Source organism: Vitis vinifera, chromosome 7 (assembly GCF_030704535.1).
Source record: "Vitis vinifera cultivar Pinot Noir 40024 chromosome 7, ASM3070453v1".
NCBI lineage: Eukaryota > Viridiplantae > Streptophyta > Magnoliopsida > Vitales > Vitaceae > Vitis > Vitis vinifera.
The window spans coordinates 28,533,049-28,560,974 of NC_081811.1; the positions used below are offsets into that span (position 1 = coordinate 28,533,049).

General features: G+C 37.8%; 1 protein-coding gene across 2 annotated transcripts in view; it reads right to left on the reverse strand.

The window, feature by feature from the left end:
- Window positions 1-321: 321 nt before the first annotated feature.
- LOC100247348 (uncharacterized) overlaps window positions 322-27,926 on the reverse strand; it is a 54,910-nt gene continuing 27,305 nt past the window's right edge. Inside the window, exons 10-26 of one of the 2 annotated variants that reach the window (XM_010654571.3) lie at window positions 21,802-22,449; window positions 18,837-19,236; window positions 18,566-18,708; window positions 18,113-18,271; window positions 17,204-17,413; window positions 14,124-14,684; window positions 13,983-14,042; window positions 13,552-13,880; window positions 12,879-13,311; window positions 11,652-12,104; window positions 6,208-6,324; window positions 5,645-5,766; window positions 4,819-5,560; window positions 4,425-4,679; window positions 3,497-3,679; window positions 2,550-2,891; window positions 322-1,545 (exon numbers count right to left, since the gene is read on the reverse strand). In XM_010654571.3, coding sequence (XP_010652873.1) covers window positions 796-1,545; window positions 2,550-2,891; window positions 3,497-3,679; window positions 4,425-4,679; window positions 4,819-5,560; window positions 5,645-5,766; window positions 6,208-6,324; window positions 11,652-12,104; window positions 12,879-13,311; window positions 13,552-13,880; window positions 13,983-14,042; window positions 14,124-14,684; window positions 17,204-17,413; window positions 18,113-18,271; window positions 18,566-18,708; window positions 18,837-19,236; window positions 21,802-22,449 — 5,907 coding nt within the window. In that variant the 3' untranslated portion in view covers window positions 322-795. The remainder of the gene's footprint in view (window positions 1,546-2,549; window positions 2,892-3,496; window positions 3,680-4,424; window positions 4,680-4,818; window positions 5,561-5,644; window positions 5,767-6,207; window positions 6,325-11,651; window positions 12,105-12,878; window positions 13,312-13,551; window positions 13,881-13,982; window positions 14,043-14,123; window positions 14,685-17,203; window positions 17,414-18,112; window positions 18,272-18,565; window positions 18,709-18,836; window positions 19,237-21,801; window positions 22,450-27,926) is intronic. The other variant, XM_010654573.3, reaches the window with a different exon arrangement.

Below are 27,926 nucleotides of genomic sequence, written 5' to 3' on the forward strand. Positions count from 1 at the left end.
AACTGGGGGGAAAACCGATGTTCAACCGCTGGGTTCTCGACTTATTTCAGAAATGCATTGTCTTACTGGATCACATCAAACCAAAATGGCTTTTTTTGAAAGGATGGGGCATTTGCTATATGAGATGCTAATATTTCTTTAATAATTGGTTCTAACATGCATCTAAGGTCGATAGCCATGGCTCAGTCGCTCTACAACAAACGAGATCTAGAATGAGGTCTTATCGGGGGAGTTCATCGACTCCAACCAGAAGCCGGAAAGTGGGATCTTCCGCAGCGCGAGAAGAGAAGAGTATCTGTATAAGAAAAACAAACCAACTCATGGGCAAAATGAGTGTTTATGAAATGCATTGAGGAAGAGACCTATGTACATGCTGTACATTTTTCTTTTTTGTTACAGGAAAAAATGAACCTTAAAAAATACACTACATTGACATTTCATTTGGTGGGAAGATAAAACCGATCCCAACTTATCAGCAAAGACAGATTAAAGGTTGCCAAAAGAAAACCATTTCACAAAATTTTGCAGCTTCGACCTAAAGTAAATAGTTTCTTCATTACCATCTGCTTCTTACTTGGGCACTGAAGCTGGAAAAGAATCACTCTAACTCAGACGCCTAATTTACAACCTGTCTCCCGATTCTGATACACACCCTGGTGCAAGTTCTTTACAAGAGATTGCCCGGTTCACATTTTATCTTGTTACCAAAGGATCAATAATGATAATCATCATCATCATCATCACCATTATGTGAAGATTATCATTGCAACCATTGCTTTTGTGATCAAATATCTTTTACATAAGAGGAAGGTAAGCACCACCATGCCCTTTCCTCAGCACAAGCGGGCCAGCAGTGTCGGGAACTTTATCCAATTCCTTATTGCATGCATCAATCACATCTCCAAATCCGGTAGCAACGGTAGCGAGCTGCAACCGCAGTTTCAAATCCCGAGTCCTCCTCAATAAACATCTAAATGACCTTCCCAAATATTTCAACCATTCAGCTGGCAATCCTCCCCCAGTGAGCCAAACTGAGAATTGGGACTGATCACCTCTGGCTGCAACCTCAGCCCGGTAAAATCTGGCCAGATCACCAAGCATTGAAGGGTGGAGAGGAAGCACAGCCACAAATTCAGCCACAAACTGTTCTGTAAGTTCTGGTTTAAGCATCTGGTTCCAAAGTACCAGGGCCCACTCACTTGGCCAGTTAAGATCATAGCCTTCAGCAACTATTAGGGCCTCCTGGAAACGGGACTGCTCAACCAGGGCTCGCCTGGCATTAGTTTCAGATAGATTAAGCCACTGGAAGTCAGGCATTCGGATTTGAAGAGAGACTAGGGAAGCCTGAGCGCAGGCTCTGCGTGTTGTATTGCCAGCATCAATGGAGGAGTGAACTTCAGCAGCTTCAATGAAATATCGCATGGATTCCAGGAGGTCTTCATTCTGGTCCTTGTCATTGCGGAGGAACCATTGCTTAAACGACTGCTCAGCTCGCGATTCTAGAAGCGAAGCTGTTTCATGCTTCATGTTAAAGTGGTTATAGACCTGTTGAGGAGAATGCACACATAGTGAACATCAGAAATAAATGATGCATTTCATCAGTTATTGCTTCTGAGTCTACTTCATAGTGTAAATGGTAAACACAATGTAATAACTACTGTTTTCGTCTAAACTTCTCATACTACTTTATTATGTATGCTATATACTTATGCTAGAGTCTAAGGGTGTGTTTGGTTCCTCGAAAATATGGGGAAAGAAAAAAAATGTAAAAGAAAATAATTTTCTCGTGTTCGGTTTTACCATGAAAAAATAGAACGAAAATCAAATATAATAAAAACTAATTAGAAACTTATGTATTTTTAAATTATTTAATTTATGTATTCAAGAGGAAAAAAAGGGAAATGAGTTTAAAGCAACATATGAAAATAATATATTTTTATAATCTAATTTTTATTTTCCTTCATTTTTTCTTTCATTCCATTTTTCCTATTTATTTTCTTTTTCTTATATATTACTTCAGATTTTCTGGGAACCAAATATAGCCTAAACAAAAAAAATACTGTTGCTATATTTTAAAACAATGTATCTACAGATGAAACCTATCACTCATGATCTAAACATTTCTGAGCCATTATCTCCCACAGACCTATTAATTTGAATGGCTAAGTAACATTCAACACCTGTATAACATTACTAACCGAGTACTGCAGCAGTATCTCACTGCAATATGAACCTACATTTCTGTTTTTCTTGACAAAACTGACATTAATACGAATATGGGAATAGTGGGACCAAAGCGAATGTGTCCATATTATCTAAATTAAATACTTCAACAATGTGCATCATCTTGTCAGCCAAAGGCACCTACTCATTTTAAGACCGAAACCACAAGCAAAACCTGTACAATACAGCTAAATAATGTTTTATCTAATGCTGCTGCAGTATCTCACTATAATTAAATATGAAACTGGCAAATTGGTTTCTCTAGAAGCCTGATGTGCATAATCATTCAATATAAGATTAGAAAAATCATGGATGCATATACAAACCATAGCAAACGCATCGAGGTCACTTGGGTTAAAATGCTTAAGTGATGTGAGAACAGCCATTCGAAATCCTCTGTCAGCCTCACCAGTGCCTGTATTTGTGTCTGCAGCTGCTGAATATTTCTGAAGAAGAAGATCTAGCTGACCATTTTCTATAAGAATGCCAAGGATGAAATTGAGGGCATGGAAGTTTCCAACTCCAGTAATCAGGCGAGCCAAACACGCAAAATCACCCTCATAAACATAGGTTTCCACCCTGGTTGCAGCAAGGGATACAAGGACATCAACTCCATCAAGGCAAGTTGATGACTTGTAAAAGTGGTGGGACAGAATAAGAAGCTCAACCTGAGATATAATTTTTCAGGGGGAAAAATTTAGACTTCAATTCTTCAGAAAGGATGAATATATCTAAGATGAGATAAATACTTGAATCTTTTCTTTTTGTAGGCTATCATAATCAGTTGATTCCAACGGCAAGTCATCACTTGCGGAGGAATGATTATTTAGTATGATATTAATGATCTTACCAAATCAGATTACAAAACACCAAAAAAGTTAATGATGAAGTCTGCTGAAAAATAAATAAATAGATAGATCAAAATAAACAATGATGCTTCTATAATGATGTTAAGGATAATAATAAGATTCATAATCACGTTTTTCAATAAGAAATAAGTCAATATCATTGGATTAAAAATATTAAGAAATAAAGGGTACAGGAAGGATGGCCATACTTCAAAGAAAAAAATAAAAAATTAAGGTTTAGCATATGGAATTACAAACAAGATAAATTGGCACATGAATGACAATATTTATACCTGTTATCACTTCCACAATTTCATCAATGAAAATTTTTCTACAAAGAAACCTAATGTAGCAAGCTTTATTCTCAATGATTCTGATCATATTTGACACAAGAAGGAATATTTATCAAGTTCTATTAATATTACCTCACAGGCATGGGGAATTTCTTGTCCAGTGATCACTATACGCATCAATGCATGGCCAATTTCTTGTTCCGAAGGACAAAGCTCAGCCCACTCCAAGAAGTCTGAAAATCTCCAAAGTAGAGGAGAAGGTCCTTCCTCTTTCTGAGAATCCATATATCCCCCTCGATGTGCAGCCAACAGGCCCTGAAGGTGCATTAACATAAAACAAGAAGAACAGCAGTTTTAGGTATTTTATCTAACTACTGCTGAAGTGATCTAGGTAGGCAGTGGCTGGACTGAACACTCTTGCATGAAATATGGGATCAAGTTGGACTTGGAGCAGAAAATGAATAGAAGATCATTACCTAGTGCAATTCTCTGAATTTTGGGAGTAGTAGTGGGCTTAACCTTAGTTTTTTTATGTGGATAACTTTGAAACAGAGATTCAACCTTTTTTAGGGGCAAAGTGCATTACCAATTTTAAGGATGATTTACTGTCATTATAGTATTATTGGATATTGAGCTGTTCCAGGTCTAGCCGGTGTCTTATTTAGAAGGTTTCTTGATGAACTATAGAGTGCCAGTAAGTGTTCTTCCTTCTTCCTTTTTCCACTTCAACTCTGCTTCCCCATCTCCATGGGTTGTGCCTCCTTTTTGGCTCTCTTAATGGATTTATTTTATCAAATAAAAAAATGTTCACTGCACTTGGCAATGCCCCTCCTATTTGTTAAATGAATGTAATCCACTGTTTATCCGATCCAAACCAGCATTGAAAAGCCTAGGGTTGGGTTCAGCCATGATCATTAGGCAAGTGAGTTGTTCCTTTGTCTAATAACCTAAAACCTCAAATTTTTCTCACCCCTAATGCAAATACCAAAAAATCTAAAATATAAGTTTGAGCATCAAGGTACCAAGAAGGAAGTTAAAGGAGACAAAAAGGAAAACACACCTTCAGAAAGGATTCAGCTAGTATTTGAGCAATACTAGCGGCTGGCATAGAATGTGTTTGCACTAGGAGATTTGCTTCAACAAATGAATCTTGTGCTTTAAGAGAAAGCAGTTGTAGGACTTCAATTGGCTGCTTATTAAATGCCTCCAAAAATGAGAGTCCCAACACATTTGCTGCTTTTACAACTGCTATTATTCTCTTACACAGTCCACGTCCACTACCTTCTGTGAAAATGGTTGCTAAACTCTCCAAAACCTGCAGTTGAATATTAAATACGTATAATAGATCAAAAACGGGTGGATGAGACCAGAATATCATGTGGATCAATCAAGAAACATAAAGATTAAGTGAAAACCCTTAGGAGCAAAAGAAATGAACAGATTTGGACAAAAACCTGTAGTGGATTGACCAAATGGTGGTCAGGCATGATTCTATATGACTGAATAACAGAACGCACATCCTCATCCAGCATTGATATGGGTACTTCACAACTAGGCGTCGAGACAGATGCAAGATTTAAAGCAGCATCCACGAGTATGAATTCAGAAGGCATATGTCCTGGAGACAACTTATGCTGGAGTTGCTTGGCAGCTGTTATTTGTCCAAACTCCAATAAAGAAAGAACAGCCCTTTCTAGTTCTCCATGTCCAACCCTTTCTGCCCATCGTGAAAAGGATACTTCCAATTTAAAATTCTCATCTTGCAATTGCAAGTCATTTCTAGAATCGAGGAGACTGGAACCATCTTCAGGATCAGTGCTTTTATCCAATGTGTCCATTACCGGTCGTCTTGATGGTACATAGCCTTTGGCTCTCCTTTTTGTCTTTATATTCCCTCCTGCTGCTGTTGAGAAGCTGGCATCAACAACCAGTGGGTTCTTGTGATATGTCTGGTTATTTTCCTTTGTATCATTTTTCTCTAGTGATCTACAACTCATTGCATTTATATGATTGTCCATTTTTGCTATGATACTTGCAGTCCGATCTACAATATTTGAGCTCTTTCCAATTATTGGGTCCCTGCTGGAAGTGGTAAAAGAGAGGTCTCCTCCTTCACTCTTCACCTGAGCTTCTGATTCTACCGCCAAAAGCCACACTCTAGTCTCAATTTCCCGCAGAAGATGCAATGGATAAACACTGAAAAATGCATGATAGGCATTAGAAAGATGATTTCATACTGAGACATGAAGCAGCAGATTAGAATTTGTACATATTACTCACGGATTAGACAGGGTTATCAGCCCACTTAACCACTGTAGAGAAAGCAGCAATAATTCATGGAGTTCTCTTGTTGGAAGATCTTTTTCCACAGCTTCTGCATGTTTTAGGAAAAATAATCCTGCCTGCAACCAAAATGACAGCATAACATAATGCATAAGTAAGCTAACTGTCAGACAAGCAGCTGATTATGTTCTACAGACTCCCCATCAGTGCATGTCTGCATCTAAGTATTAGATCCATTTAACTTCCAAATGCTATGGCATAAGTACCACTGAATTTCTGAATTTGTTCAGTTTTTTCCTTCTATATGCTGGGAGTAATAAAGGCATGCCGTAGCATAACATGTTTTCATTTGTTCTAAAATATCCATTTAAAAAGCACAGAGTAAGAGTGTCTTGTAAAACTGTACCCATATTGTTTTGTGTCCCGCACAAGTCCTTCACACATCAAAAGGTCCAAGTAGCATAGGTCGCCAGCAGGCAAACAATATATACAAATAGAATGAGCAGAAACATGTCCTAGGTTTACAGTTCTATACATGTTGCTGCTACTTAACAACATACCTGTAATGCAGGAAAAGAATACCCGAGGAACAGCGTTTGGCAGTGGTTCCATAAAGCAACTCTCTCTTCTGGAACATCCCAGAGAAATTCCTTCCACTCAGCTACCATAGATTCAGCCTAAAAGTGGGGCAAAAAAGACAGTTGGAAATGAAAGGTTAAGCAAACCACCACAAATGCTTTGAAAAATTTGTGAAATACACTAAAACTCAAGGATTAAAAATATGTAAACAACACAAGAGATGGTACAGATTAGTACCATAACTCACAGGTGACCTCAGAGCTAAAAACTCCAACTTTTTTAATTTTTCCCTCAAAAAGGTAAAAAAAGAACTTTTAAGACCTTTTAGGGTAAAAAGAAAAAAAAAAAAAACAAAAAACAAATTTTTGTTTTTCTTTACCTCTCTCTCTCTCTATCTTCATTCTTATAATAATTAGGCTTCCTTTTTTTTTTCTTTTTTTCTTTTTCTATTTTACAGATTTCATTTTTTTCCCCGATAGGCAAGATATATATGTCGTAGTCAAATTAAGAGCAACTACCAAAAAATAGAAAGCAATCAAGTACATAAAAAGTATACAAGGCGTTAAAAGGCCAAGAAGAAAATAGAGAATATGATACACTTGACTAAACTGCTCCAAACTATTTACAAACTCTAGTGAGAAGAAGTTAGAAATTTCAATTGCCTCACTAGACCATTGAAACAAGAGCTTTAAAACCAAACCTTTTACATTCAAGATTGATTGCAACACTTCTTCATCCCTAAATGTTCATTCTCAAATAGTGTTAATAAATCACCGTCATCTTGAGATGTGAGAGCTTGGTCATTATCATTTTCTGGCTAATTTTTAGGTCAAATCTTTCTTCCTAGCCTTATCTAATCACTCAACTTCAGTTCTCCCCTCCAGCTAATTTTATATGGAAATCAAAAGTCTCATTAAAGGTCAAGGCATTTGCTTGGTTAATTTTTTTTATAGGTAGTCAGAATCATTTTATAAAAAGTAACGCCAAAAAAAGCATTTCAATACATAGGATGCATACAAAGAAACACCTCAAGGCAACACAAAATCAAAGAGGGACACCACCAACAACCCCCTTAGCCTGAACCCAACCACTCCACAAAGTCTACAAAGGAAAGAGGACTAGGAATTATGTATAACTTGCACCAAGCCCAAAGATTACAAATGAAGGAGAATGTCAACCCTTGAATCAATCGCCCCTTATTGTCAAACGCCCTACTATTTCTTTCTTTCCAAACAGTCCAAAAAAGGCATAAAAGAGCAGCTCACCACACCTTTTTCCTTTTCTTACGCACGAAAAAACCATGTCATCCTAACAAAGCCTCTCTAATCGAGGATGGGTACACCCACGACACATCAAAAAAGGAGAACAAAATATGCCATAAAGACTTTTCAAGTGACTCATTTCAGGTGAATACCAATGACTCGTTTTAGGTGAGAAGACTTTTCAAAGCCCTTAGTCAACAAGCATTAGAAAATCAATAGATCATCTTTTTTTACATTGTCTAATAACTTTAGAGTTATGATCTAAATTATTTAGACTAGCTAGCTTGGGTTGGATTTCTCATCCTTCTCTTATTTATTATGATAATGAAAATATTTTTGTTTTTGGTTTTTTTTTTTTTTAAATAATAAAAATAAATAAATTGCAACACTTCTCCAAAAATTTCTCCTGTTACACTATTCCAAATGGTCCAAAATAAGCATAATGGAATCAGGCTCCAAACTAGCTTGTAATTGTTTCAATAAAGCTACCATGCAACACAAACAACATTTCTCTAATTGAACGAGGAAGAATCCATAGAATGCTAGATAAGGAGAACACTGAAGACGATAGGCTAGAAAACCATTCACAATGGATGAGGATAATGATATACTAAGTCTTTGTCTTATTTATATAGACAATACTACTTGCTTCAACCTCTCTTCATGGTCAATTGTAAGAATTTTCTCAAAATGCCACCTTCGACACAAAACCTTACTTTAGATGGAGCTATTGGAATGCATCTTGAGAAGATTCTTTCTTAAAGATGTTCCAAACCATCAAGTGCCTCCTAAAGCTAAGACTCATAACTTCCAAAGGCCTTAACCCTATCTCAAAAGTTCAATGCCTAAACTCCTTTGAAGTTCTAGGGAACAAAACTCAAAAACTCTGAGAAGTGACCTTTTGAAGGGGCCCTTCTACATCAAGAATTGGTCCAAATTTCAACAATCAGGCCCTTCCCAAATGCTAAAATCAACTTAATTATTTTCAATGGCTTTCCACAAACTTATGCCATAAGCTTCTCTACACACCCTTGAACACCACCCGGTCCACCCTTTCTAGCTCATACTTCCCTACTATGACTTTTCTCCACAAATTGGTCCATTCAACCATGATTCTCCAAATCCATTTACTTAGAAAGCCTTGTTTAGACCTCAAAACTTCTAATGCCCAAACCCTTAAAAGCCTTTTCCAAACAAACAATTGCCCACCTCACCAAATGGGATCTTCTAGGCTAGGACACAACCTCACAAAGAAAGTTCTCCTAAATCTTTTCTAGACTGCACCATATGTTTCTTGAGATAATGAAAGCCAACAAAAAATTAGATAGAAAGGCTAGAGAAGGTGTTCTTCAATAAAGTCCATTGCCCTTAGACAATAATTGACTTTTCAAAGTGGTTAACCTTTTTTCAACTTCTACTTAACTAAGGCACATACAATGGTGGATTTGATTTGAATGAATGACAATCCCAAAGATTTGGATGGAGTACTGCCCAATTTATAACTCAATATAGAGGCCATTGACTCAACCACCTATGGCTCCTAATAGAATATGCTCACTTTTTGCTAAAGTGATCTTAATGCCCTAGATTCCTTCGAAACATGGCGACACCAAACTTATATACAATAAGCGTTCCTCTTTGGTTGTACAAAACCATAAACTATCATTTATAAATAGAAGATAGAGATGTCGACCCCCTTAACTCTACTATACAGTACTTTGAAGCCTTAATAAGCATTTCTTTCATTGCCTTTGACATGAAATAGTGATGCCAAAAAGCCATTTTGAAGCCATATGGACTTGGGATTTATCCCCACGTAAATAAGAAAGAGTAGCAGATACATCTTCTTCCCTAAAAGCTTTCTCTAAAACCTTTTTGTCATTCTCACCGATCTACTTGAAAAATTCCCAATTGATCCCAAGATGATGAACCCTAGGTTCTAAAAGAAGTTTTTGGAAGAAGCTAGAGATTCCCCATCTTAGAGCAAGACTTCTCATGCAACCAAGAACTTTCCACCCACAAACTACGTATGAAATTACTTCTCCCATAAGCATTGGCCATCATATGAAAGAACTTTCTGTTCTTGTCCCCTTCCTTGAGCATTGTTCCTAAGAAATTCCATCACAACCAATTTGCAATACTCATGGGTGGTTAATATCCTAGCTGCTACTTCTTCAACTAATAAATCTCCATCTCTCTTTTGAGTCCCACACTTTGACTTCCTCCTATGCATTAGCTTTACAAACAAAAATATAAGGTGGGGGGGAAAGACTGCCTATTCCAACTTTTTAGTTCCTACTTAGAACTCTTTAACTTACAAGCTTTGTTACTAGAAAACCTTGGACATTAAGTTGCTTAACCTTCCTCCCCAATCCATATATATTTTAAATCTAAGAAAACAATTTTCAATTCTTGTAATTCTACTATTGCAGATGATAAGTTAACCATTTGACATTGGTCCAAGAAGGATACTTTGAAGGTCCACAAGGTTGAATTCTTCTATCAATCCACAAGGGAGGAAAATTGCTCCCACAACTAAGTTCATAAGGAAAATGCACCAAATTGAAATCTGTGACAATGCATTGTGGTTCCCTCCAAAGACCTTGGATGGCTTCTAACTCCTTTCACCAGGCCTTCCTCTCAGAACCCAAGAGAGGACTATTCACCTTTGAAAGCACCCAACAAAAGCCATCTCTGCAATTTATGAAACATCAAGAAAGAGAAAACACCCTGATTTCCATATCTAACAACTGAATCCGACTGTCCCAAAACGCCAATGTCCAACCAAGAGCAAAATTTCACCTTTTTTTTATCCACCAAAGATCAGAATTTAATTCTGTATTTTTTTTCTCCATTTTTTTCTTCATGGAAATGGTTATATATAGAAGTTAGAAGTGGTCCAGGGATTCTTTGGTACTTAACCATTAAGGACTAACTTTCCTTTGTCTTTAAAAAAAAAAATTGTTACCATTTTTGATAGGCAAATAGAAGATATATATTAGTAGTGCCTAACATAAAGGAATGCCAGGTACCTATCCGCTCAAAAAGGAGGGGATTGAAGATGTCGAATAGATGCTATATGTGCAAAGAAGAAGAAGAAATGATTGATCACATCATCCTTCACTGCTTGAAAAATCATCTTGTGGCAATTGATTTATGCTTTTTTTTTTTAATAGAATGGGTGATGCATTCCTCCGTAAGAAATGCACTCTTGATCTGGTATGGATCCTTTATTAAAAAGAACATAAAGAAAGGTTGGAGAGCTGCTCCTTTGTACTTATTTGGAGACATATGGAAGAAGAGAAATAGAACTTTTAATAAAAATGTGGATCAAACAATTAAACAATCCTTTATGTATAATTGTTTGGAGTGGGTTAGAGTGTACATAGGAGATTACTCATTGTCTATAGTGAACTTTACTGATTAAGTTCTAAGACGAGGGAGTTGTTTTTTGTGTATCCCTTTGCTTGGTTTAGCCTTTTCATGCCCTTATCTACTTCATGTATGCTTTTGTGCCGCTTTTTGTTAGATGTTGCTAATAAAAGAAAGAAAGACAGAAAGAAAGTTGTTTCCTCTTATATATCAAATCTACAGATTTTATCTATCAAAAAAAAAAAAAAAAATCTGTAGATTTGATTAAAAGGGGTATGAAGATATCAAATAAGTTCCATGCAGAGGGAAGTGTTCAAAAAGAAAAGACACTGATTGCATTAGAAAGGTTACTTTGATAAGCAGGATATTATAATTTGCAAATTTATTTAAATGTAGAAACATTGAAATCCTGAGAATCCACCATATCACAATGGATAGGTTGAGTAGAAACATCACACTGAGTTTAAAAAAGGCACTTCAGATACTTCAACAGTTTAAACACAGCAAGCAGAATAAAATCTTTCAGCACTTTTTGTTTCTTTTTCCTTTTCTTTTGAGAAACAAGAAATTCTGCATCAGTTTAGTCTAAAATGCCAACGAAGAAATCTTTAAGCAACATCTTAACAAAATTAACAATGCATATGAAGTTAACAAAATTAACTTTGCAGACATTACAATCTTCATTTTAAGGAAAACAATCCTACAATAGGAAATCTTCCCAGAATAAGTATCAACAATGCACATGAGGAGGAACAAGATACAGGCGGGGTTATTGATGGTAAATATAATACCTGTGTTTCAGTAACATGGTGAACAGCAGATTTCCAAGGTCCCCCACTGGCCTCCAACTGCCTGGCCCAATTGCGTGCTTGTTCCCAATGCCCATTCTTTTCTAATGCTGTTAGAAGTGACGAATCATCTAGAGTCTCATTACCTAGGTGTAGACCATCATCTTTGCGTAATGAAGGCTCCGCTAAATTAATTTTCCAATAAAGTCGTCGGTAATACGTTGCAGCAGATCCTCCATCACCAAAATCAGTTGCAGCAAGAAGTTGTAGTAAGCATCTCTTCTCATAAGGAGATGGACATGTTGAAAGCATTGCGTCAGCGGCTTTCACAGCAGTCGAGCTTATCCATGAAGTTCCAATCTGTCCTTCTCTTCCTATAATTGGTTCTTCCTTAATTCTGGCAGAAAATGAGCCCAAATGTGCTGAAGCTTCAGACAGGCGCATTTGTGAAAATGCCTAAAAAAAACCAAATATTTTATTTGAAGAGTGACACCATTGTCCCATTTCCAAAATTAGATATAAAATCAAGTTAAAGATAACCAAATTACATCAAGCCAAAAGCAGAAACAATCACTAAGCCAAAAATTATTTATTCTTTGGAAAATTACCCAAATAAATAAATAAAAGATGATGGCATGTTATATGGAAAGCAGTCAATTGGTGCACTCCCCTCAAACAGACACTGCAGAGTTTCACAATGTTAAAATCCAAGACGAAAGGGCGACTATAAAGCACAAAACATTACATCAATGAAAATTTGTCAAAAATGAAATCTTAAGCTGGGATTTGGGAAGTAGGATTTCTATTGGATTTATTTTCATGCATTATTTTCTATAATTTTTCATGGAGAGCATAACCGTTATTAAGATCAACTATGTTGCAATAAATTGTATGACTAGATATCCTTAATGGTCAAAATTTTTTATACACATTGTTTATTAACTTTCCTTCCAAAATCTTAACGTGTGCATTTTATTTCATTGGATGTAAATCTGAGTACTTAGGAAGGAACCTGCTCCTGCCCATGAAAGATCTCAGGTGGCCTGTTCCATTGCTTTATATAGGGTGACAAGTAGCTATACTACCAGGGGGTTGACTCATAAATCAACACGTATAATGGAGAGGGACAAATGGGAAAGCCAAGATTCAAGTTTGCTTAATAAGTTATATTACTGGTCTAAGGAACAATGTCATGCTTGCTACTGAAGGCTTTCTAACTTGATAACAAACCTGAAGAGCACGGATGAAAGGTAAAAGAGAACATGAGGGAAGGAACATCTCAAAAGCCCTTAGCAAAGGAAGAAATAGGCGTTGTTCACAGAGCACTGCAACCATCTTGGACAGAGAATTTGGTCCATCATCAGAATTAACAGAAACTTTAGTAAGTTCGCCAGCATCACTTTTCCTTTCCACTTCAGCAACAAAGCCTTGGACAGAAAATATTTTTGCACTGTCAGACACACAAGAAACATCCGATGTGGTGGCAGCCAAGTGTTCCAATGAGATGGGCTCCATGAGTCGCCTACGCTTTGGATTCCTTCGGTTGTAATGAAACTGGAGGGGTCTACCACCCACAGGCAGGGAATTAGTAGCTTCAACAGCTGCTCCAACACTGTTTGCAATCTTAGAAGCAATGTCATTCACCTTAATGGATGAAGTCTCCCTGTAAAAAGAAAATACTTGCAATGAGATCTAAACCAAATTAGTCTGCAAAATAATGTATTTGTGAATGGCTATACAAACTCTTGGAAAAAGAAATCGTGCATTGAAGTGCATAGTAGAATGGAAGTCCAAACGATATTGAAGAAACCAGAAAAAATGGATAAAAAATCTTCAATTCAAAAAATCATGGAAGAAACAGAAAGCAAGAAGCATCATTCTATCAGGAAGAGGTGATGGCAACCTTGCTGCAGTAATTTCCAGCCAAACTGTTAAGCAGGACAATGGAGACACATCTGGAAAGCATGATGCGATCATTGCCAAAATTGACCAGCACAATTCCTTAGCTTTTACCAGTAGGGCTTCTCCAGGATTTTTCCCTTTCTCACACTCAGCAAGAATGCCAAAGAGTTCCACTGGGATAAAGCTATTTTCATCTACAAAGGAAGTTTCATTCCTTTTCTCAGAAGTATCCAAGTTTGATGAAGAGCTAACTTTTTTTCTTGAGAGCAAGCCCTTCAAAACAGTTACTATGTGAATTTTGAGACGAGGATCACTAAACTCCCTTGATGCCTGAAACATGAATCAGAAGGCAAAAAATTGTGCATTTTTATAGAAATTAGAAGAGCAAATTTCTGCTGTTTTAAGCTAAAACAAAAAGAAAATGAGACTTACTACTTGGATTACTTTCTCAAATGGGTATCCCCCAACCTGGGCTTCAGACAAAAATCCAACCTAAAAACACCACCTCATGATTTAAATCCACACAAGAGCTAATCATAATTGGAAATTAAGGAAAAAAGCCAATAGACATACCCAATCATTGTCTCTAGCTAGCAAACCAAGGTATTTTGTGCTTAAGGGAATCTGATGCATCTGACAAAAAACTGTAACTAGATTCCAGTGCTGACTTGCAGCTTTTTGTTGAGACCTAAGCTCAGCACCATCACCATTGCCGCTGAATAGCCAAGATCCACATGACTTTCCATCAGCCATCAATGGAAGACTTACCTTTTCCAGATGTTGTAGGACAAGCATGAGAGCTCGTGAAGGTCGTTTACTTGTAACCGAATTTGGAGTTCCTTTTTGCTTTACAATGCTTGAACCATCATGGCCCACATAATCATCTGCCAATGCTTGAGCAAGAGAATTTGTTATATCAACTTCATGGGATACTGCATGCAATGCAGAACCTTTCGGTGAAAGTTGCCTATAATGCTCAGTATATTCACTGGACTTGTAAAAAGAAGATATCCGTCTCAAGGCAGCAATGTCGATGCGAAGCATGCTGGCAGATAACCCACAAAGCTCCAAGAGAAAAGCACATGAAGCCACCAACACAGAATCCTCAAAATGTATAATAGCAAGTGGTGTGACCTGATTTAATGCCAATTTTTTTTTTTCAAAGAATCATTCAAATGACCATAAGAGCTTTCTCAACATATAAATCTTTATAACAAAACTAATGGACCATCTGGCTCTATCTTCCATGACAAGTTTTCCAATTCTAAAATTAAAAAATAAAAATTAAAGATTAAATACATTTTTTTATAGGCAGACGAAAAGAAATTTGTAAAAAGTACAAAAAAGAAAAAAGAACACCAAAGTACATTGGTTGGATACAGTGGGTACCAAAACGCACAACCAAAAAAAACAAAAGAACACAAAAAACAATTCCCCTACTGTATTAAGAATAAAACCAATCTGCAAAGTCGATTAAAGACATATAACCTCCCCCCTTTATAACCAATTTTGCCCACAAGAAAATATTATACCAAAAAGAATTTTTCAGAGAATGATTTACATTATCAAAAGACCAAATGTTTCATTCTCTTGACACTGTCAAAAAAATGCACAAGGGAGCCCGCTCTCCAAACCTTGCCCACAAAGGATTCATGCCAAGATATAAGAGTCTCTTTAACCATGGAGGATTGGACCCGATAACACCAAACAAAGCAAAGAGAAGCTGCCATAGGACCCTTGTCTTGGAGCATTGAAGGAGAATATGATCAATGGATTTTTCTTCAACTTTACACAGAAAACATTTACAAGCCAAAGACCACCCTCTCGTTTGATGTTGCTCGAGGGTCAACACCTTTCCCCAACTAGCTTCCCACATGAAGAAACTTGATGTAGACAGAAGCCATGGATTCCAAATAGTACTGTTCAGAAAAATAATCGGCAGTTCCGATTCCAAGAGGGCATATGAAGTCTTGACAAAAAAATTAATCCTTCCTTATGTCCAACCACACCATCTTGTCCTTCCTCTCATCGTTCACCAACGTTCTTTGCAACCTAGCAAAGAAATCTTCTACAATGTCCACCTCCTAATCATTCAAGGATCTAGAAAAATAAATGTTCCAATGTCCCTTCCCCCCCCCAACTGGTCCCAAACATTTGCTACATAAGCATCCTTTGAAACAGCTATGACATACAAAGATGGGAATGATACAAACAAGGCTCATCCCCACATAACATATCCTTCCAAAACTTCACCCTCCTTCCATTTCCCAAGGAGAAGGGTGCTCTACCATAAAAAGCGTTCACAATCTTTCTAATAGCTTTCCATAACCCGACCTCATCCTTGTCTCTTACTTCACAAGACTAACACTCTCCTTCCCCATATCTTCCCTTTATAGCTTGTTTCCAAAAAGCTCCCCTTCATCTGTGTAATACTAACTCCACTTGCACAACAGTGCCTTGTTAAACAAAGATAGGCATCTGATGCCTAAATCCCCTTTGCATTTCTCTGTGCACACAATTAACCACTTCACTAAATGCAACTTATTCTCCAAAGTCACAACCCCAAAGAAAATCCCTTTAAATCTTCTCAAGCCTCAACCCTAAATTTTCTCAAGATACTGAGCTGGGACATAAAATATAAGGGAAGACTTAACAAAGTGCTCCTAATCAACGTGAGTCTTCCCTTTTTGGAAATATAGCCTTTTTCACATTGAGAACCTTTTGTGGGACCACTCTTTTACTCCGTCCTAAACAGCCATTTATCTAAAAGGAGCTCCCAAGGGAAGAACCAAGCAGGAAGATGGAAGCATCCCTAGCCTATACCTCAGCTTGAAAGTTAGCTCTCTGAAATCTCTACCCTATCAATTGGAATCAACTAATTTTTTTCCAGATTAACTTTCAAGCCTAAAATAGTTTCAAACCACATGAGCAACCAACTTACACGAAGCATTTGGTCCTAGGAGGCCTCACAAAAAATAAAAGTGTCATCTGCAAACAACAAGTGCGACACTTTAACCCCCTCGCTAGATTTTGGTTTTATTTTTTTCAAATATAAGAAAAAAAAAAGCCAATTTTTGGCACCCTAAAAGAGGAAAAAAGAATAAGGAGTTGCAGAAACAAGAAAAGAAAATACTGACAGCTCACATGATGCTGAGAACATCACATAAACCACCATGGCCGTTACCTTTGGTAACCGCTACAACCAATCCTATCACTACCTGCCAACCTCATCAATTTCAACACATCCTCACCAAACCCAGTTCAATCACACACTGAAACCCCAGAAAACACATGTTTCCATTCATATCCATGATTAGATGAAAATGAAATGAGTACCTCCCACATTCTTTCTAACGGGTCATGCAGTATAAGCACTAGTGTCAATATCAACTACACCTCAATCTCTGGAGCATCAGAACCAATTCTACAAACATGTTTTGGCATTAGGGACAAAACCAGTTTTTGACTGTGGTAACAAAAATGCTTTTAGGTCTAGGTAGCAAAATAATTGCAGATTTCCAAAAAATTTTGTAACAGATACATAAGAAATACAAAGCATGAAACACAAACAGATCAGCAATATATGTGTGCTTTTTCCCTTAAGCAAATCTAACTTTAAATATAAACCAAACGAAAATAAAAGTAAACCGTACAGATGAAAGAAGAGACTCTTCACTTTGTGTGATGGGAGAGAGAAGCATTTGGACATCTGATTGGACATTTGTCTGTCCATTTACTGAGGCACTTGACTGCCCTTTGGTATTTTCCAATTTCAACTTCTGAACTCTAACACCAAGAAGATGGTTAAAAGCTGCTAGTGCACGTCCACGATGCAAGTGTTGCTCAAGTCCAAGGCCAGATTCCTGAAATCAGAACTACTGATATAAGCAGAGGTTGTGAAACAACCAGATAGGTGATTGAAGTACAAACTAGTAGTTAATAAGACATTGAAATAATAGTAACACCTTCCAGATGTATTGCTAGGAAAATTCTTAAAGCCAAGTAGGCTCAAACAACAAAACAACATAACTACTAGAGTTGCACATCTTTTTTCAGTTGGGGTTTGGAGGAAAAATGCTTTTTTGTGGGGGTTCAATAAATAAACAGTAACAAAAACAACTGGAACATTGATTGCCTTGTGGACTTCAGTTGTAGCACTAGAAAAGCTAGTGGCCCATAGAAGTTACTGCAATAATTAAGTAAATGGCTAGTCCATATTTGATGTACAAAGACAAAAATAAAAAAAACCAAGTGACAATCAAATGATTGATACAAAATCATGATGATAAACTACAAAGATGTAGCATATTCAGTGTCTTAAATTTTTTTCACACTAGAGGGACAGTCTGAATTCTCCTCCAACATAATATCACCCCCTCTAGTAAATTATAAATTTATAAAAAATACCAATCAGTCACATAATTCACTACAATACTAAAAGATTTGAGCAAACTCAAATAACTGAGCAAACTTTTATCATGTATAAAGCAACATTTTCCTCAGCTACTTGAGAATAAGCTACAAATAGAAAACATGAACTAAGAATTGAAAGGAAACGTAACTACTACCCGGAGTGAAGAAGCATAGAGTTCCTCCTCAACATGCTTTTGAATAGCTGCTTCCCAGGATATGGCGCTAATATCAGCATGGTCATTAGAATTGACAAAAAGATCCACATCTCTAGGTGGAAAAGATTCTAGGGATTGCCATCCAAGAGGACCCTGCAGCAACAGACAAAATATCTTATATGATAAATACATTAGCTAAATAAGCATTTTTAAATGCCTAGAGGTTTTTAAAAACCAAAAACAGAAATAAGCGATGAAGATATTGTTTCCTAGCATGCATTATATAGAAGAATGTAATTGCCTAATGAAGTTTGAGACTTTCAAAACAAAATTCAGTAATTTACATGATCATTGACCATATCTGACCACAATCTAGTATGACAAATCTCAAAAAGAAGATAATAGCATAACAGAGTTCAGTGTGTTGGGAAGGAGAACAGAAATGACCTGAACATATAGCTGAATTAACCTCCTTATGGCCTTAGAAAACCAACATGGGAGCATTTGTAGTAGCGAAGTATCATGTGCAGTAGAGAAGAATATGTTATCTCGCCAGCTCAAATAGTCTGATAAAGATGAATTGCCAAATACTGCAAACTAAAAGATAATTACTATGTTGAAAAGAATTATGCCACAAAATGCATGGCATACTACATGATCAATTTAGATATGTCCAAGAAAAGCAGTCAAAAAACAAATTGAGAGGCAAAAGTCTAACCATTCTTTGCTTTAGGGCTCAAAAAATTGCTAGTTGCATCATGTCCGAAACTGGCTGCTACAAGGGTGCGCCAAAGTGTAGGGAAACGTTGAAGGGTTGGCCTAAGGTTCTCTAAGGTGCACTGAGCTGAGGAGCTATAGTGTCTGTTTACACTACCACTACTCAGGCAATTTTGAATGGGAACAGGGGCATACATTAGGGTTGCTAAAGCTGCCATTTCCCCTCCCCCTTCGGCTATGTCATCAACAATACGAATTATTTCCTCGATCTCCAAGACATTGAGGTTGTTACTTGGAACTGAATTGCGTGACATGATTGAACGAGCATTCAAGAATGATGCATCATATTCTCGGCCCTTAATCCTAGATAAGAGCAACCACTTTGCCCAGTGACAATCTCCCTGTGAAGATGCATTACATAAAACAAACATCACATGTAAGAGCATGCATAGATGCATAAAACTTTGAAAAAAATTCAATATCATAAGAGAGCTCTAAACATGATCATGCTCAAATTGCACAACTAGGATAAGAGTGAATTCAGATGCGAACTGAATGAAGCCCCAAAAATTTAGTTTTTATTAGATAACCATAAACACACAACGTTTAAATAGTAAGAACAAGAATATTGAGCTGAGATCTTAATTTTGAAAATTTTCATAGTAATATCTGGAAGTTGAGAAACAGTGGAGTTTCTTTTCTGCTTTCCCAATTTAATTAGTGTGGTAACATGCACTATTCTCCACAGCCAATTCCTGTATCTCAGACATCCAAAAGAACTATTTTGGAGTCCCCTTTGATCAAATAGATCTGGGACATCCAAAGATCTGGCCTTTTTCAGCTCCTCTAGTAGCCAAAGAATTTCTGCCTCAATGGCTTTGAGAAAGCTGTGACAATCACCCCGTCATGTTCTCTTAATAGGTCATTGATACTAATGTTTTCAAATCTAAATCATTCATTGAACCGGAATAGTTACTGGGTCATAGTTCACTAGCCAGATTGGTGGTTCAACAACAATCAAACCATGATATTATAAATATAAGAAATCAAGAATATACATAAATAATTCTAAAAATTCATAATATTTCATTTTATATCTTTGATATGATCAAATTTAATCATAATAAAGGTAATTATAAATTTATTAATATTTTTAATTTTATTAAATAAAACATGTATAAGTGTGAAGATGTATCATTCAAGATGAAAAGAAAGTTATAACATTTGATTTTGTCTCCATCTCAAAAGTAATATATCTCATTATTTTATCATTTTAAAAATTAATATATTATTAATTAAATATTTATATTTATCCAAGGGTTTTAAATAAGGGAAATTTGAAAAAACAACCTTATTTTATATATTAATTTGGAGCATTATAGATTAATAGAAGAATAGCCCAGTGGCCATTTTCTCCCATTTACATCTTGGGAGTCCATGCCTCGAGTCCTCCCCAATGTCCTCCCATGGAACTTATTTTGTTTTTTCATCCTACATCATCCCATATTGGGAATACATGAAGATGATGTGGTGTTTAAAAAGCTTGTTACTCATTGAATGGCCACAGCTGTATTGGTGAGTGATGTACATTGGCTAAGAGAGGAGGGTTCATGGCCCAAGTATGCTTCAGCCCACTTGATTGGCTAGCAGTGTGTAGTTCCAATGGGACGGTCTAGTGTCTTGTTATTTTTTCATGTTGTTTAGTTTTACTTTTGGCGGGAGGATTCCTCATCCTCCTTTTGTACTTCTTTTTCTATCAATATATTCATGCGTGGTTTCCTATCAAAAAAAAAAAAAAAATGCTTCAGCCCAATTGTCCTTTGGTCTGCTCCTACATGGAGTCTTGGCTCAAACCCAATCATTGGAAGTGGAAAAAACAGAGAGGACATGAACCTGCTAGTTGTCATAGAATTGTCCAGTTCGAACAGTCCACCTGTTGGATCAACCGGTTCACCAGTTTAATCTCAGGATGATCCGAAAAAGCAAACCAAACCGGAAAGGCAATGGGTTGGTGGTTGAACCAGTCCAACTGTTGGTCCGGTCCAATTTTCAAAACATTGTTTGATACCCATCTGATCCACATTACCAAAGGAGAATCTGTCATATTTGAATTCCAAGCTTTTCTTTAGTGGTGGGACCCAGTTGGATCTCATATACAGCCCATAAGATGATAGTAGATGGGATACCTCATAATTCCTTGGTAGCATACATCCAAAGAATCCTAAGATAACACAACCCCTACCATAGATTGGTCAAAGACCTAGTCTCATTCTCAAAGTTTCTAGCATTTCTCCCAAACTAGATCACCCTCAAGGTAGCTAGGATAGCTCCCCTCCATTAAACTCTCCCCTACACTTCCTCCAGGGAACCCAAGTAGATAACCATGCCTGCCATAACTCCTCAGTATAGAGACAATGGAGAAAAAGGTTGTCAACTGATTCCCCACTCCTCAAACATAATGTACAACAGCCAGTGCTAGCCACTCTATCAAGGCCTCTTAAGCTAAAGCATGTTGTTAATATTGACCTTCTCATTGCTCTTGAGACTTGAACCAATTGGCAAGGGGTTGAGGTGGGAATGTGAAAAGGTCCAGGTTCAAATCCCAGCAAAGACGGAAAAAAAAAGTAAAACTATATAGTCTACCAAAATATCTCTTCTTGTATCTTGTTTGCAAGATAGCTCATCCTTAACACAAATTAGCTTGTTCCCTATAAAAAAAAGATAAATGTCTGTGCAAACATTTAGAGAAGGGAGGAAGTCACTAAACATTTAACTACTATTTGGAAGAAAGTTTTCATCTCAAATGAGTACGGAAATTCATAAGTAAACCCACAACGGATAGGAAAAAACTAAATCTGAAAGGTAAAAACAACCCTAAATAGCAAAAACTATAGGCATGAAAAGCTATCGTTTAAATAAAACAATCAGACACAAATTACAACTCACTGGATATGAAGAAAACTTACAGCAGCTTCCTGTAATGACAAAAGTGATTCATTGTCTAGTGCTAACTTGTGATGGTCAAGATAAATGTCCAGAAGATTTGGCAAGTTGTATTGCGCACAGTGATGTATAACAAGTTTATGCAAAGCTTGCACAGTATCTGCATGCAATGCCCCATCAATGTTTGAGATATTCAAATCTGATGAACTCTCAATATACTTGTCCTGCATTGGAATTTTAGTTCTGCTAGTAATGAAGTTTGAACGTGCCAGAAGAGGAATTATCTCCGCTGTGCCTTCCCAATAGTCTTTCAAAAATATAAATTTCTTAGCAAGCTCCTGCTCCATGAACATTCTTAACCATATGGAGCAAATGTTATTGGCTGAGTGTCTGAAAATTTTAATAGCTGGAATGTCAATGCACACTGTATCCAATTCTTCAATAGAACATATATAGTTGCCATAGTCAGGAAATTCCCGATTGCATCCAACAGTTGAAGCAGACTGTAAACTATCCAGACTGATTTGAAGGCTTCCATATGATAATAAAGATGAAGGGATCACATCCAAGAGTTTGGACACCTCCACCCAGTCATTGCGGCATATGTAATACTCAAGTTGTGATTCCCATAATACTTGAACACTCGTAAGAAAATGTTGATCCAGCACTATCTGTGCAGCAAGAAATTCATTGTTTATAAATTTATTACCCAAATAAAACGTAATTGTCAAGAGCCAAAAGACTCACTTACAAGTACAATAAGCACACATTAACACAAAAACAAACTTAAAGATACATGTGTAGCCCTAAATTTTCAAAGAAACACAGTAAATACAGCAATAAGCCATCTGTAGGGGTAAGGTTTTTCTTAAATATTTTTTTGATAGGTAAGCAGTAACCATGTATTGAAAAGAGAAGCGCCAAAAAGCGCCCAAAGTACACACACAGGGTATACAAAGGGCGCTAACACCGCCAACCAAAAAAAGGAGGGACTAACAAAAAACAATGCCCCTCAACAAGCCCCTAACCAATCCACAAAATCTACAACAGAGGAGCCCAACGCTGCACACAATTTGGACCACACCCAAAGATTACAAAGCAAAACCAGTTTAATCCCTTGGTCAGACAGCTCTTTGTTATCAAACACTCTGTTGTTCCTTTCTTTCCAGACCGTCCAAAACAAACACAAAAGAGCAGCCTGCGAAACCTTCTTCCTTTTCCTACCCAAGAAGGACCCATGCCAACTTGAAAGTAACTCTCTTACGGAAGAGGGCAGCACCCAAGACAGACCAAATAGAGCAAACAAAAGATGCCAAGACACAATGGTTGAGCATGTGATCAATCAATTCTTCCTGTTCATGACAAAGAAAACACTTTCTGGCCATAGACCACCCTTTCCTCATTAAAAGATCCAAAGTTAAGACTTTACCCCAAGTAGCCTCCCATGCAAAGAAGCTAACCTTAGGCAGCACCTAAGAATTCAAAATGACTGCAACTAGGAAATTGGAAGGACCTCCCAGTTCCAAAATCTTAAATTTTTTTTTTTTTTTTGATAGGTTAGAAAAGATCTATTAAAAAGAGTACAATACCTATACACCCATCTCCAAACCGGCCAAAAAAGTACAAAAAAAAAAACAAAAACCCAACTGGGTCAAAGCTAGAGTCCAACCAATCAATAAAACTAACTAAAGTTAGAGGGCGATCAACTATAAACAACTTGGCCTCTGACCAAAGGGAAAAAAACAAAAAAGTATTTGAGTCTCTGAATTGACAGCACATCATCATTGAAGGTCAATCTATTTCTCGCCTTCCAAACCGTCCAAAGTATGTAAAGAGGAGTTGCTCTCTACACCTTCTTGCACTTTTTGCCCACAAATGAACCATGCCAAGTAAGGAGAATCTCTCTAACTGAAGAAGACAGCACCCATGACACCCCAAACAAAGTAAAAAGCAAATCCCATAAGACCCTTGTTTTTGTACAATGAAGAAGAAGATGGTCTATAGTCTCTTCCTTCTCATGGCACAAAACCAAAATCTTAAATATGTGATCCAGCTAGAGCCATTTGTAAGGTTTTATTTTTGTAAATCTCAAATTTTTATGATGTAATAATTTGCATATTTATCTTTTTAGCTGATTTTATTTTATTATGTATCTCTTTTTCCCCATATGAATGTTTACCTCTATAATTTCGTTTTCCTATTTCTATTGTTTTTAATTGGAAAACAGAAAATATATTAAAAGGCACCTAACAAAAGAGTACACAAAAATGTTCTAAGGAAGCAAAAGGCCAACAAAGAGGAGAAAGAAACAAAAGACAACTCCCTCTCCCTATTTAGAGCCCAACCAATCAATGAAATCCACTAGAGACATTGAGAAATCTCCTATATAAACTCTAATCCACTCTAAAAAATTTATACAAAGAGAATTGTTTACTTCCTTGATTTGCTCTTTTGCTATTTTGTTTTATAAGTAAGCAAAATGAATATATAGATAGCAGTCCAAAAATTATATACCAAGGTACATAGGAGTACATAGGATGTGTACAATGGATACCAGAAGGCTTTTCCAGAAAGAGAGAAAAAAACCAAAAAAACTACTCTGTCCCTCAACCAAATCCCACCTAATCTACATAATTTTATTTTATATTTATAAATGAGCACAAAATATATTAAAAAAGGGCGGAAAGCCACAAAACATACAGGGAGTATACAAAGCAGCCAAAAAGCAAAAAACGCATAAACACAACAACCTCACCAGCCCTTAAGGAGCTGCTAACCACTCCAAGAAGCCTAAAAGCGAAGAGGACTCCTCTCCCATATACACCCTAGCCCAACTCCACAAATTACATACAAAATAATTCTTGAGTGTCTAAATAGCTAAAGAACCCCCTCTAAAAGCTAACCTATTTCTTTCCTTCCAAACCGTCCAAAAAATACACAACGGGATGGAATTCCAAATCTTTTTCCTCTTTTTCCCCACAAAAGGGCCCCTCCAACAAATAACACCTCTTTGACTGTCTTTGGGAACACCCACTGAGCCCCAAACAAGGTAAGGACGATCTCCCAGAGGACCCTGACCACTGTACAATGTAAAAGAATGTGATTTGCATTTTCCTCTTCACAGCCACACAAATAACAACGATTAGGGAGCTGCCACCCTCATTTTTTAAGCCTATCCAACATGAGGATTTTTTCCCAAGTGGCCTCCCACGCAAAGAAAGCAACTTTGGTTGGAACCTTATCCACCCAAATGCTTTTTTTCATAAAGACGAGGGGATTGGGGGCAGCCAACAAATTATAAGCATCCCAAATCCGAAAATATAAAGACCCCCTCCTTTCCATAACACTGAGTCCTCTTCTGAAGAAATCCTGAAGTCCCTTAGCAAAAGAAGCAGCTTTTCTATTAAATCCAACTCCCAATCATTAGAATCTCTAGACAATCTGAGATTCCACCCTCATTGACCAAGGCTTGAATCCCACACTTCATTGACCGTTGCATTTCTAAAGACCGCCATGGCATAAAGCTGGGGAAAATTTTGGGACGACGCTGCATTGCCGCACCATGGTTAGTCCAGAACTTTACCTTAGTCCCCCTCCCCACTTTGAACTCAATGTTATCCCAACACCAACTTGCCTCCTTCAGGATCTCCTTCCAAACCCCCACTCCAAAAATACCACGAGCTTCATTAGTTCTCCAACCACATCCCTCTTGGCCATACTTCACCCCAATCACCTTCTTCCAAAATAGATCTTTTTCAAAGGCAAATCTCCATATTCACTTACCCAGCAAAGCCTTGTTCAATAAAACAATCTTCCGAATGCCAAAACCCCCCTTCTCCTTTTGAGTGCACACCACCTCCCAATTGATTAAGTGGATTTTCTTTTCTAGGTTCCCCCTTCCCAAAGAAAATCTCTTTGTAATTTTTCAAGCCTTTTTACCACTAACTTGGGCATTCGAAAAAGGGACAATTGGTAGATGGAAATGCTGGCCAATGTTCTTTTACTGAGGGTAATTCTCCCGCCTTAGACAAGTAATGCCTTTTCCAAAGAGCTAATCTTCTCCTCATTCTTTCCTCCACCCCATCCCACATAGACAAGGCCTTGTGATGGGCTCCAAGGGGCAGCCCCAAATACTTAACAGGAAAATCCCCCACTCTGCACCCTAACTCCACAGCCATATCCTCAATATCTTCAACCTCCCCAACAGGAATTAATTCACTCTTAGCCAGATTAATCCTAAGACCAAAAGCCGCCTTAAACCACGCCAAAATCCAGCCAAGATGAGTTAGATGCTCCTTCCTTGCTTTGCAGAAGATGATTGTGTCATCAGCAAAGAGCAAGTGGGACACATTCATCTCCATCCCCCCTCTCCCTCGAAGTCTGCAACTAGAAATGAAGCCCCCATCAACAGCCCTTCTTATAAGTGCACTCAGCACTTCCATACCCAAAACAAAAAGGTAAGGAGAAATGGGATCTCTTTGACGCAACCCCTTTGAACTAGAAAAGAAGTCTGTTAGCACCCCGTTGACAAGAACAGAAAATTTTGCAGTTGAAATGCACCACCAAATCCACTCCATCCAACGAGACCCAAAGCCCATCTTATGCAAAACCTTCATGAGCAAGTTTCAATTAATACTATCATAGGCTTTTTCAATATCCAGTTTGCAAACCAGTCCTTTCTCTTTCCGCTTCTATCAATAATCAACCACCTCATTAGTTATGAGAGAAGCGTCCAGAATCTGTCTTCCCCTCACAAACGCATTTTGATCTGCCGAGACCACCTTACCTAACACCTTCTTCAGCTTATTGGCCAGAACTTTGGCTAGAAGCTTGTACAGCCCCCCTAATAGGTTGATGGGCCGAAAATCCCCGAGGTCCTTAGCCCCACCTTTTTTTGGGATGAGGACCAAGAAAGTAGTATTTAGACTTTTGGCAAAAGATTTCTGGTCATAAAATTCCTTAAACAGCTCTACAACCTCCTGCTTCACAAAATCCCAACAAGATTGCCAAAAGGCCACAGTAAACCCATCCGGGCCTAGAGCCTTGTCTCCGTTCATTTCCATCAAAGCTAAGAAAATTTCTTCCTCAGTAAAAGGCAGCTCCAGAGCTTCAGCTTCACTGTGGTTTGGATGTTGAAGGTGCAGCCCCTCAATGTCAGCTCTCCATCCTGGCTTTTCCAAGAGCTGTTGTTGAAAAGCATTCACAATCCCCTCCCTTACCTCCTGCTCCTCAACCAACTCCACCCCATTGATCTTGATCCTATCCAAAGAGTTGTTTCTCCAGTGGGCATTGGCCATCCGATGGAAAAACCTTGTGTTCTTATCCCCTTCCTTTAGCCACAGCTCCCTTGACAATTGTCTCCAATGGGTTTCTTCCAAAAGCACCCACTTTTTAAAGGTTTCTCTAGCTTCATTTTTCAACTCCGTTTCTCTTTCTGACAAGCCCCTTCACATTCCATCCTATCCCAAAAATCAACTTGCTGGAGAGTTGAGCTTTTATTAACTTCCAGCCTACCAAACACATCCCTGTTCCAAATTTTGATTTTCTCCTTCAACACCTTCAGCTTAGCAGCCAGTCTAAAGCTGGCCCTCTCTCTCCTCCCCGCTCCTTGCCACCAATCCCGAAAGAGATCCTTAAAACCATCAACTTTAAGCCACATGTTTTTAAACCTGAACGGGCAAGGTCCTCGACTTAGCCCACCACCCTTCAACAGAATGGGGAAGTGATCTGAAGTGGGCCTGGGAAGCCTACTTTGGACAACCCCCCTAAACAAGTCAAGCCAGCTTTAGGTCACCAGGAAATGATCCAGTCTAGCCCAGGACTGATTGTTCCTACCCCCACTCCAGGAGAACACACCCCCTTGCAGAGGAAGATCTAGGAGCTCTAGTTCATCAACCACCTGAGCAAACCTTCTCATTGCACCATTTAAACTACCCTGACTACTCTTTTCCTTTTGGGAGAGGGCGGCATTAAAGTCGCCTCCTAAACACCAAGGATCATCCCAGATGCCCCTAGCTCCTCCCACATAGTCTCCCTTTCCTTCCTGGTGAACAGCCCATACACTTCAGTAAAAATCCAAACAAGTCCATCTTCAACATTCCTGAGCCTACAAGAAATAGAAAATTGTCCCACCTCCATCTCCAGCAAT